Source organism: Eschrichtius robustus, chromosome X (assembly GCF_028021215.1).
Source record: "Eschrichtius robustus isolate mEscRob2 chromosome X, mEscRob2.pri, whole genome shotgun sequence".
NCBI lineage: Eukaryota > Metazoa > Chordata > Mammalia > Artiodactyla > Eschrichtiidae > Eschrichtius > Eschrichtius robustus.
The window spans coordinates 5,574,665-5,587,144 of record NC_090845.1 but is presented as its reverse complement, the minus strand read 5'-3'; the positions used below and the strand labels follow the sequence as shown (position 1 = coordinate 5,587,144).

Here is a 12,480-nt window from a genome sequence, read left to right as displayed (position 1 = left end):
CAAAAGCTCTGTGGCACATGGCTGACTACACGGCAGGTACGGAAAAGGATTCATTCTGTACCATCCCCCCAGCTCGCCTTTCATGAATTCATCCATTATTTTTCCTTCCGCCGGGTTCGCTGTTCCATTCCTGTAACCACAGACGGTGGCACTGCCCAGAGCCCCAACGGGAAAATCACTAGGAGAAGAAACTGAGGTTGCCTTATCAGACACGGCCCAAAGGGGTGCCAGATCTCAGACCCCAAGCAATTGACAACCAAACTCCTCAAGACTTCCGGGGTCCCACTAAGAAGGTCGGTGTTGCTTCCACGTAAGAAAAAGACTTAGTGTTTCTGTTTGAAAGAAAGAATCTCACGTAAGCCACTGGGTCCCAACCCGTAGAAGTGGCAGGGATTTTTTTTTTTAATTGAAAGGTTTGATTTGAAGCCAGAGATTTATTTTTACGTTCATCTCACTGTTCTCGACCTGCATTCTCTCTGTAGGTTACAGAACTTGCTAGTTTCATCCTGAGCGAAACAAAAGCCCATTGCAGGCAAATTCCACCCGACCCCCTGCAGCTGTGAGTACTGTAACGGGGACACGTCACAGATAACAAGCCACTGGCGGGAACCACTTCCATCCCTCCACCGGCTCCCTCTGCCCCCCACCCATTCACAGGTCTCTGGTAGATGTCATTAAAACAGCTAGAATGACACGCATGCCCCGCCCCCCCAAAGAAAAAATACTTGGAGTGCACTGGAAAACACTGTGATTTTACCCATTTGTTCCTCCCCCAAAGCTCTGCTGCTTGAGAAGCAGAAAATCAGACTTGGCAATAGGGCCACGACTGCCCAAAGGCTTCACCCGTAAGTGTGCCCTGCTGAAATGGTGAGGCCGGCCACTGGTCACATACGGAGACCCTTCCCCTTTGAAACCACTCGAGCGTTACCTGCACCTCCCTCGGGACATTCATTCATTCCTTTCTGCTCTGGGTTATCACAAGATCACCTGGAAGAATCTTAAATCCCTTAGGAGCCCCTAAATTCTCTTAAGCCAAGGTCTCATCATCATTGCATTCTCCCTCAAAAAAAATGTTAGGCACACAAATGGCATCTACTAGAAGTGATGAATGAAGGAACCAGCTCTTTCCCTGTGACTTACTGTCGACTGTATACCACTCTGACGCAGCAGGAATGCTGCCCTGATTGTTGGCAGCACGAAGGGAGGGGACGCCTGTGAAGCCCCGGACCGGGTGCAGGGCACGCACTTCGTAGGCGGTGGGTGTCCTAGTTAGAACATTGCCCACCCCTCGAACTGCATGGCAGTATTCGAGTTCCAGGATTTCAGCTACCCCTGCCAGCTTTTACCGCGAGCTCCACGGCGTAGACCTTACACCACATCTGTGCGGTCAGTCCTTCCTGCGTCACGATAACAATACAAGCTACAGCGATCACACAGGTAAGAATAAGGCCATCCAGCACCATGATAGGGGGTGAGATTGGCCATGGCGGACGATTAAATAAGAAAGGTTCTTTTTATGAATTTGCCTTCACAGGTACAGAGAAACCCACAGTGGGGAAAGTTATGCTGCATATAACGATGTTGCCTCCCAACATTTAGAAAGAAAATGCTCTAAAGGACAGAGACGTGCCCTCTCTGGGTAACATCTTGTAGCTCAGCTGCCCAAGGTACTAGCAGCGTTTCTTTTTAAGCCAATACTCTCATGTTATTTTATTACATAATTATCCAGAGTGCTACCGTCCCCTTCTGTGTGACAATAAAAGGCTCTTTTTGGAAAGAAGGAGTATTCCTCCAAATGCTCAGAGGTATTTGTAAAACAACAGAAACATCCTGTGAAATGAATGTAATGGCTTAAGGGAAGGATTTTTATTTTTTGGCAAAAAAAGAACACAATCATCTATTAATATGATATGAGGGTCTAACGCAGATCTCGAAGATTACAAAACATTCTCTGTTTTATTCAAGAGGGACCAGTAGCAGGAAAACACTGGAAGTTAGACTTTTTTAATGAGTCAGGGTAGGCATATGTACTGCTCTAATTAAATAAAAATTAATCAGCAAGTGTGATGACACCAGCATGAGTTTGCTTGCTAGCCAACAAACGTCAGAGAGCTGTACACGAAACCTGTTACACTAACATTTAACGCTCATTAAAGAGATAAAATATTCTACTGACTCACACTACGAAGTACTCTACTGATTTACACTACTACGGTGTGGAAAATGTAAACTAATTTACATGCAACGTTTTAAGAATGAAAAGTGAAAGAAGGCAGGCTTGTATGGGTGTATGTCAAAGCCCTAAGTATAATGAATTCTTCTTACGAATCTCATTAGGCAGGTTGTTCTGGTTTTGTTTTTCCTAGTACGTATTCATCATCTGTACTCACTTCTGTTATCTGACAGCATCACAGAGAAGGTTAGAAAGGAAAGAAACTTGGAAGTTACCTCGTCTGAATTCATCAGGCCCACAGGTTTAAGACACCTCTCAAGTTCACGGAGATAGTAACAGAAAGAGCTAGAAGCTAGAATAAGGGTACAGTCATCTTGTCCAAAAGACGGTGCTCCTTAGAAGATTTAAATGAAACAAAACTTGTTCTTGTCATTCCCAACGTTGGTGACCAAATCACGCTCAGTTTGCTTTTAATACAAACCAACCAAGAAACTCTGCGGCCATGTTCAAACATCTCCAAAACATCTCGATGAAAAAACTATCAATCCAGGGCATAAAAAGAAAAGGAAGGAAGAACGAGAGGAGATGGGGGGGGGGAAGGAAAAGAAAGGAAATATGCAAGAATCTTAAGCAACCTGTTCACAGGTGCCATTTGCTCAATTTTGTCCAATTTTGTCCAGATGGAGCGAGCAACGTCACCATAAGAGACATCTCTGGGATAGACAGGAATTGAACGCCAAGTTCAGAACCCACTGATTTTCCATCCCTTTGCTTAACCCACATACTCTGGCTTCCCCTACACTCTGTGGAATAGACCTGAGACTGCGTAGCTGTGCAGAAGAAAGCACGGTCACCATGATCTCGTGTCAATGTGCAACACACCATTTAAAAAGGAAACCTCAGAAGGAAGTCTTCCCAGTACCTCTAAAAAACATGCTACGTTTCTCAGAAATAGGGTAGTCTGCTTAGGGAGAAGGGACACAGAGAGCACGGCAATCCCTGCCGTCTTCACAGACGCAGCAAGAAGAACACAAGCTGGAGAAGAAGGAAACACAGTGGGGCTCACAGCATCCAGGAAAGACCCCAGGGCTACTGCATCGAGACTCACCAAGGTCGTAGCCCATGGCGAGTCCTCTGTCTCCCGAATCTACCCTGTGCCTAACTTTGCTACAGACAAGGGGTTGCTCACATTGAATTGCTAAAAGAATTATAAGGATTAATGCTGTGATTCCTTTTCTTTGTTCATCTCTTTGATCACCAGCCCACAGACCCAGACTCCTCTTGGTGCTGTATCCATTGGTAACCACAAGCATGGACTCGGGGCTGAGATGCTTTTTATATTCTGCTTACCTTTCACACTTAGTGTTTGTTTGGCTTCCTTTCTTTTGAAACACAAAAACAAAAAGCACGTGCTGTCTCTAAAGGCATCGGGGACGTAGGTGGAAACTCAGAGGAAATAAGATAGAAGCAGGAAAAGCCTCAGTCACATCTGAAGGACAGACTGAAGATAAAGGTACACATACCAACACTCCAATCCATTTCTTCGGCAGCGTCTCCATAAGCGCCGTGTTTACTTTTGCCGGCAAAGTCCTTCGAAGAGAAGAGAGCCGTGTGCATGTGTAGGAAAGCCAGGACAAGCAAGAAAGGGGTCTTAGCATTCCTGAAAAAAAAACCAAAATCCAAGAGCAAAATAAGCATGTTGGCCACCATTGTTGCTGTTTTTTTTTTTTTATTCTGAAAGTGAAAATGTTTATTCCCTTGGTAAAAAAAAAGATGGCATTTATAATTTTTCAGTCTCAAACGATAATAGCAGATTCAGCATACTAACTAAGGAAAATTAAATCAGCTCCGACTTAATGGCAATGAATTTTTAAAAAATTTTTATTTTATATCGGAATATAGTTGATTAACAATGTTGTGTTAGTTTTGGGCATGCAGCAAAGCGATTCAGTTATCCATATACCTGTATCTGTTGTTTTTCAAATTCTTTTCCCATTTAGGTTATTACAGGATATTGAGCAGAGTTCTCTGTGCTATACAGAAGGTCCTTGTTGGTTATGTATTTTAAATATGGCAGTGTGTACGTGTCAGTCCCAAACTCCCAATCTGTCTCTCCCTGCTACCCTTCCCCACTGGTAACCATAAGTTTGTTCTCTAAGTCTGTGAGTCTGCTTCTGTTTTGTAAAGATTCCATGTATAAGCAATATCATATAATATTTGTCTTTTACCGACTTACTTCACTTAGTATGATAATCTCCAGGTCTATCCATGTTGCTGCAAATGGCATTATTTCATTCTTTTTAGTGGCTGAGTAATATTCCATTGTATAGATGCACCACACCTTCCTCATCCACTCCCCTATGTTCACAGCAGCACTATTCACAAGAGCCAGCACGTGGAAGCAACCTAAGTGTCCATCAACGAATGAATGGATATAGAAGATATGGCCACCATTCTGATTAGGATCAACCTATGATTACACGATGCAGTTTGAACATTCAGAAAACACCACGGAATGATGCCGAATACTGAATCTCCTATTTGGGGGATGGCAAGTCTCTCTCCATAGGTAACTCATTGTACCCTCTACAGACCAGCAGACTGATGTGCTATGTCCTTGAGATATTCTCCAAAGAGACAACTCAGAAAAACAAAATGTATTGGAGAATGACCTACTTTCTTCTTGAATTCTATTCTTCCCTCTCTCTCTGAAATTTATATGAATTGAAGCACCTACAAAATTGTATTCTTTCTGGAAAACACACACACACACACACACACGCGCGCGTGCGCTCCTACCTAGTAAAGACAGTATCTTGAGTTGTCAACTACTTAGATCCACAGTTGAAAGCCAGTTCAACTCTGCGTGCTGCCATGTTGCCCACCTTCTACTATAGAACAAGTCTCCTGGCAGGAACACTGCATTGTCAATACTGAATTTTGGAAGTTAAATGGAACATCCTCTGAACGGGCCTCAATCTGTACTTTAGTCGAGAGAGATGGATGGCATTGCAAGAGCTTTTTGTAGTTTAGAGTACACCTAAAACCACTCTGGTGGAATTGTTGAGAAAGCACAGATGCTGGAGCGTTATAAGTCCCTGGAGAGTTAAAAGTCACTGTGCACATGTGGTCCTTGGGACAACTGCCAGGCAGCACGGTTACTGTGGGGAGGTCTGGGGGTTCACACCCGAGTCTGCTCAAAGGGATCAATAAGTCACATCGCTTCCTCTTGACATCTAGTGGACCTCTGAGAAATGCACTCAATTGCTGTGTTTCAGTTTCATGTAATAGCCTCCTCCTTTACCTTGCTCCAGGCGACCATCAGCAATTCCTTTCTGGCTAAAAGGGAATACTGAGTGAGTGCCCTTTTGAAGGCTATCAGGGCACAAATGAAGAAGGGAATGAATGCATTAATGGGTGAATGAATGTAATTTCTAATAAAGCATTTGCTGGTCTACCCAAGGATCATTTATATGCCCTCCTTCTCCCACTAGACCACAGGCTGGGGCATGTCATCTACATCTGTGGATTCCTGGCACCAGCACGATGACGGGCAGGTAGCATCGGTTCCGTAAACCTCTGTTATTCAATGAACTATTTGCATTAGCTCTTTCAGCTTCAAAAGTACCACACAGAACTTTAGTGAACTACTTGGGACTCATGAATGCAACATGGTTCATGTAAAAGTTGCTCTACAGCAGATATTATTATATATATAAAATATATATGAGCGTATATATATTTTATATATACAAAATAATATATATACACATATATGTATAAATATTTTATATATATATCTCCAAACTTCTAACCTAAGTCAAAAGTCTCTGGCTGTATTGGAGGAATCACACCCTGTGTTCGACATCTTTGCCACTGAGCAAAAGTTCTAAAGGAAGAATCTATTTAATTCAAGCAACGTTGCTTGTATATGTTTACTTACTAACCTAACCCCTCATGATAACCAAAACCACTTCAAATTTACAACTGGGTCTCACAAATGTCATAACTTTACCTCTAATAAATAAATGGATGACACTCCTCTAAATTCATTTTCAATTTCCTAATGTGAATACAACTTGGGTTCCTTCAGCTCCTACTGCACTTGTGGGTCAACTGCTCACATCTACTGATTATCACACTTTCAAGGTCGCCCGCTTTTGGGAACAGAAAATAAACACAAAAGACCACACTATGAGTGAGTCAGGCACTTCCTGTTCTCTGAAAACAGCAAATTCAGCAACTTGTTGTTGATTACTTGAATAGTGTTTTATATTTCCAGCGCTGGGAGATGAATTCTGTCACATTTTTTTTCTTTTACAAGAGTATAAAATGAAGAAATACTGTTATTATTTCACAACTAAGAAAGCAAAAAAAAAAAAAAAGGTTATAAGTGGCTTGCCCCACTTCTGTCAGTAACTAGAGTTTGAAGGCAGGAGAATTAGAACCCACAACCTCTGTTGTATAAATCTCACTGTTACTTCTCAGAAAGAAAAGAAGAGATATTCACGTGCACACAGACACACAGGAGCCGTCATCCGAGCTGATGACCTTCGCATGAGCATGTGTACCAAAGGCATCCCTTGGCTACCTCAAAGGGTACATACCCTTGAAGACGCTGAAAGAAGTGAGACTAAGCCATGGTACACCATGGACTTTGGCCACACAGGTGGCCTGTTCAATTTCCACCCTAGTCATTCTGGGCGCACGTTTCCTCACACCTGGATACACTGCACCTCCTTCTCAAGAAGCAGATTAGGGCCCTAAAAACTGGCTTGGATTTCCCAAAATGAACATAAAATCTCACTCTTCATACTCATCCCAAAATAGACAGTTATCTTACAAATGGGTACAATTTCACTGCCACCTGAGGCTCATCTGCTCTCCCATTTATCTTTAGACTTAGCGTTAAGGAAAATAGACAAAGAAAGCTTAAAAACTCCACTTCCCAAGCACGTACGTGGTCATAACTTAAAATGCAGGATGTGACTGGCAGAGAAGGATGAGCTACGGCATGCCCAACAGCTTGGAAAAAAAAGAAAGAAAACTGAGCAAAGAGGCAGCCATCAACATTATCGGCATTTTATAATCACTGGGATCACAAGATGAAGGCATTTGAAAACGTGGGGTGAGAATGAAAAAGCAAAGGATAAAGTGGGTGCAACAAGCAAACAAGGGAGCCCAAGACAAACGTCCTTCATAAAGAGGGCAGGAAGAACAGCTGAGTTGAGTCCAAGAGGTACCACTTTGGGGCTCAATCAATGACCACGGGATGTGATTTTTGTCTTGTAACGTAGGGGGACCCTGGGTGGAAGGGGAGAGGGCCATTCATGCGTTGATTACAAATATGCACCTATGTACAGAATTATTTTCCTATAATCTCTTTGGCACCCAGTAGACTGCCCATGACAGATACCAGCCAAGGTGCTAGGTGTCCAAGAAGACTGATGAGATTTTACACACAAAGACCAACCCTGGAACATTTAGGGAAGCGTCCCCAGCTGCAAAAACTCCGAACCACGAAGATTTACCCTCCAGGAACAGAGGTGTGATCAGTGGAGCATGGGCATGTGGGCTGGACAGACATCCATCATCACTGCCCTGCACACACCCTGGGGTGTGAGTGCACACACCCTGAGGCGTGACTGATGGCTTGCTCTTTGGTCGGGGGGAGGAACCCTTGCTCAGCCTTATCCTTCAAGAGAGCAGGAAAGGCTATCCTCCCTCGTTCAGAAGGCCCAGGTCTTTCTTCCTCTCTACGACCTTGAAAACTAAATGACACTGGAGCAAGTTGGCAGGAGTGAGATCTCTCCATAACTGCTTAGCTCCTTTTTTATTAGCTGGAGCACTTCAGTAAACAACTCTCTTGAAAATTTATTGCCACTGCCTCGCACGCTGTGTGAAAAGATGGAACTTTCAGCTGCTACATGCCTTCCCTCTATTTGTTACAAATACAGGAGGCAGCTCTGCACCTTCCCGGCAACCTTCAATCACTCCAATCTCAGAATCAAAAAGATTTACATCCCGTCCACGCGTGAGTGAAACCTAGGCAAGAAGATGGCTATGGCGTTATTTTTTTTTTTTTTTTTCTGTCTGCCACGGTCTTGCATATCATGTTCCTCTTCTCAAAGTTTGACCTTGATGATTCACCGAGTGTCCCCATTTGAGTCAGCGTAGGGAATGACAGGAATGCAAATAGGGACGTCTGTGGATCCCTTCTGAGACCCCTCAGATGCGGGTGATTAGACTAAGGCATAAACCAGGTAGCGGTGTCAGCAGTCACCCAGCCGGAGTCCGTGTGACCACCACTCTGTACGCACAGAGATGGACATGCCTTGCTGTTCACTTCATCCATCCAGGCCTTTCACATCTATTCTGCCCACGTGACTCCAGGCACTAAAATATAAAGCTAATAAGCTGGACCGGCTCCTGCCATCAGCAACCCACAGTTCAGACAAGACCATTAATAATTGGTCTCAGCTGCTTTAAGTTCCACGATGGCGCACATCAGAGGATGGATACAGAGAAGGAGAGTGAATCTCAACCTGGTAGGGGTCAGAACTCACTCCTGGAGAGAGAGAGAGATTCCACAAGTTCCTGCCGTGCGCCAGTGTATGTGAACGCTTTCCATAAATGCATCGGTGTCTGAGCCGTTGTCCCCTGGATGCTATTCAGATACTGGAGTGGACAACGGCAGAGACGTAACCTGTGTACTTACCTGGTGAGCTTTTACAAGCACACTTTCTATGGCACGTGGTCCCAAACGATTCACTGAACACTTCAGAATACACTTTTAAAAACAAAAACCCCACTATATGGATTTTTACCACTAACTGAAAGATACCACTAATAGGATGACAATTAGTTGCGGGGTGGGGGGGGGGAAACTGGGAACAATTTCAACTTTCTACTTCTTTATATTTTTATACTGCTTTGATTTTTTAAAGTAGCACATGCTATTTTCAAAACCACAGAAAAATGAAGATATATCTTAAATATAAAAACGAAGACAGGAAGGACACCTCTTCCCCACAAAAAGAGAGGGAAAAGAAATAGATACCCAGGTCTGAAAGTCGGTTTGTGTAATGAGATTTAAGATGCTGCCCTGACTTTAGTCATGCTGGCGCCCCTCCAGCTATGACCAGCACCCCTGCTTCCCCACAACAGCCTCATCTGGGAAGCTTCACGACGGGCTCTCTTTGTGAGACGACCCTTCACAGACAGCCTTGCCTGTGACTCTGTGTGACTCCTATAGATTATACGGCTTTGTAGCCACAATGGGGTACGGTGAGGATGCCCGACTAGAGACACCATCCATAATCGGGCTCAACCCTCCACGCACAGCTGAACTTCAATCAAAGAGTTTGAGGCCAGCCACACGCCCCACTCCGGAACAGGTGGTGGCAAGATTCTTTGATGCTTCCGGTTTTAAATTACCTGGCGTTCATTCGTCAAGTATCCTAACCCAGAGGTACTGAACATCCGTAGGAAAAAATGTCAAATTTCTTTATGCTTCAGGTAGGAGGAAAGAAGTAACAATTGAAATCGTTGTAATAGGAGACTGGACACTAGGGAAGAAGATGGATTTCCAAACTACTTCTGTTTCTGCTTCTGCTGCTTCTTCAGTTTCTGCTGCTTCTTCTGTTTTTGCTTCCACTTCTGTTTCTGCTGCTTCTTCTCTTTCTGCTTCTTCTTCTCTTTCTGCTTCTGTTTCTGTTTCTTGTCTTCTTCCTCCTCATCGTCCCCCTCCTTCAAGTCTATGCATGCCCCCTTTGGTCCCTGGCAAAGATGACAGGCTCACGCCAAACTGACGAGAGGCACTGTCTACTCTCAGCTTTCTAGACGGAGCCCCTTCCTCTCTGGAGAAGGCCCCCCACCCAGTTAAGTGGACACAAGGATCCTCATAGACTGTCTCTGGGGACGAGGCAGGTGGGCGATGAGTGGGGACTGCCCCGCCGAAGGGTTCATCGTGACTTGTCCTGGAAGCAGGTCAAGGAAGTATGGCTGAGTAATCATGCCAAGTGCTCAGGAGTGCCCTAAAAGGGTGGGGGTACAACAGCATGGGGGTGTGCCCCCCTGAATGGACCCTCCAAGGGAAACAAACAAGACTGCCTGTGTTACCCCATCTCAGGAAATCTGCCCTGTCTGGGATACCTCTGTTAGTAGGTGGACGCCCGATATAAAGATAGGTCATCTATTCTACAGGTTCCCTCCCAGCCTGGACCCACGAAAGAAGCACATGCAGGATGTGAGCAGACCACCCTCACGCTTCACCAGAGGGAACCAAGAAGTGAGTATAATGGGGATCCCTTCTAAGACGCGGAGCACACAGCAATTCACTCAACATCAGGACCCAATGCTAAAAAAACAGGCCAATATTTTTAAAAATCGAGAAATTTCCAACTTAAAAAATCCCCCGAAATAGTCCCCCGCACACACGCAAATCGGTATTCCTGATTTCTCTGGAACGTTGGGATGTTGGGAGTACCACCCACACTCCTTCGGGACAGCAGTTAGCGGGAGACCTCAGGAGTCAGCCATCCGAATGGGCTGCACCAAATCCAGCTCCCTCGGGCCCCAAGCCTCATCCCGCCCACCACGCATTTCCTTGCCAGCCTGCGCCTCCGCGTATCTGCGCCTTAATGCCTGATGTACCAAAGCTCACACCCCCTGATTCCCGTGTGGGTCATAATCCTGGGGCACCAAAGAGATCTGGGGGTTTGATGAAAAAGGGAAGGTCCGAGCGCCCTTTATCTGGACCCCATTCAGGTGGGAATGCCGTGGGCCTGGACCCAGGATGGCTAAAGACAAGCATCCTCCAGAACTGCATTCCGCTTGCAGCTTGCTCAGCCTGGAAGGAGGGGCGCATCCAAAGAACCACTCCCGGTTCCTAAATTCATGTCCTGTTGCCCGATGAAAGTTAGAAAACGAGCCAAGGGACTTCCCTGGTGGTCCAGGGGTTAAAACTCCGTGCTCCCAATGCAGGGGGCCCAGGTTTGATCCCTGGTCACAGCACTAGATCCCACATACATGCTGCAACTAAGAGCCCACATGCTGTAACTAAGACCTGGTGCAGCCTAATAAATAAATAAATATTAAAAACAAAAGGGAAACCAATCAAGTAGCATCTACCCTTACTGAACAAGACAATTCTTTGATTATTTAACCTTTCCACTTTTGAACGTGTCTGTACGCGTGTGCCTCCCTGTGTGTTGCCCTTAATCTTTCATCTGATTTACTTTTCTCACCATGAACTAAAGTCAAGGTCGCCCCTATTCTTTTCTGGCTTAAACTCTTATTTAAACTAATAAAGTGATCCCTTTGCTCCAAAGAAGCTTTGTGTCCAATCACGGCTATTCATCACGGCCACTGAGACCACAGCCCAGCTGGCAAGGTGAAAGGCTAGGCTGGAGGTGCCCTGTAAATGCATCTCGGGACCCTGAGTGTGCGAAACGCTGACGGCACCAGGACAGGATAAAAGGTCAGATCTTCCGATGACACATTTATCAACTGTCACAGGTCTGAGGGCGTTACCATGACACAAGTGATGCTTGTACAAAGGCGTATTTATTTACCGTAAAACTGCAGACTACAGAAAAGGTTTGGGGGGGCTCTTCCCCATGACTCCCCACCAAGGGCAGGACATTTCCCTGTGGATGTTATTGCCCGCAGTCACTCATACTCCCCATAATTCTGAGGTCACGTGGCTTCCCTGTGGGGAGAGGTCAGGGATCAATGTTTGGTAACGTTAGAAAAAGGGGATCTTACAACTCTGGGGAATCCGATGAAAAGTAGAACTCTATGTGATTTCCAGCTTTTGGACTTGTTTTCTGGTAGACCCTAAAGGACACTTTCATGAAGCACAAGAAATATCTGAAAATGAGCTTACCTGAAAATGGTTGGCATTGATTTCACTTTTGATTATAGGCTTTAAAGCTACAAACACACACGTGTGTGTGTGTGTGTGTGTGTGTGTGTGTGTCTGTGTGTAATGTGAATGCAATTTCCATAAACCAGGACCTGGAGAACAGAACATTCCTGGTAGATTTCATATGCATTTATGAATCCAGTAACTGGATACCCTAAACTATACAAATTATGTGGGTTTGTATAAAGTCATCATTTTGGAATAATTCTTCAGAGTGAGGGTGTCTTTACTGGCAGAGAAACACACAGTGGTTCCTTTCAACTGAAATGCTTTTTCTAGCAACGAAACGCCGGTTTCAGTGACTTTAAGGAGGAAAGGGGCCAACAAACCTGGCTCTTGCCGTGGCAGAAATGACCCGGCTTCGCCTCTATGAAGGACG

General features: G+C 44.9%; 1 protein-coding gene across 4 annotated transcripts in view; it reads right to left on the bottom strand.

Moving 5' to 3' along the window:
* The window catches only part of STS (steroid sulfatase), a 182,944-nt gene that overhangs the window by 68,640 nt on the left and 101,824 nt on the right, over positions 1 to 12,480 (bottom strand). For all 4 annotated transcript variants that reach the window (XM_068532747.1, XM_068532744.1, XM_068532748.1 and 1 more), the window contains one exon: positions 3,697 to 3,833. In XM_068532747.1, the coding sequence (XP_068388848.1) occupies positions 3,697 to 3,833 (137 nt within the window). The remainder of the gene's footprint in view (positions 1 to 3,696; positions 3,834 to 12,480) is intronic.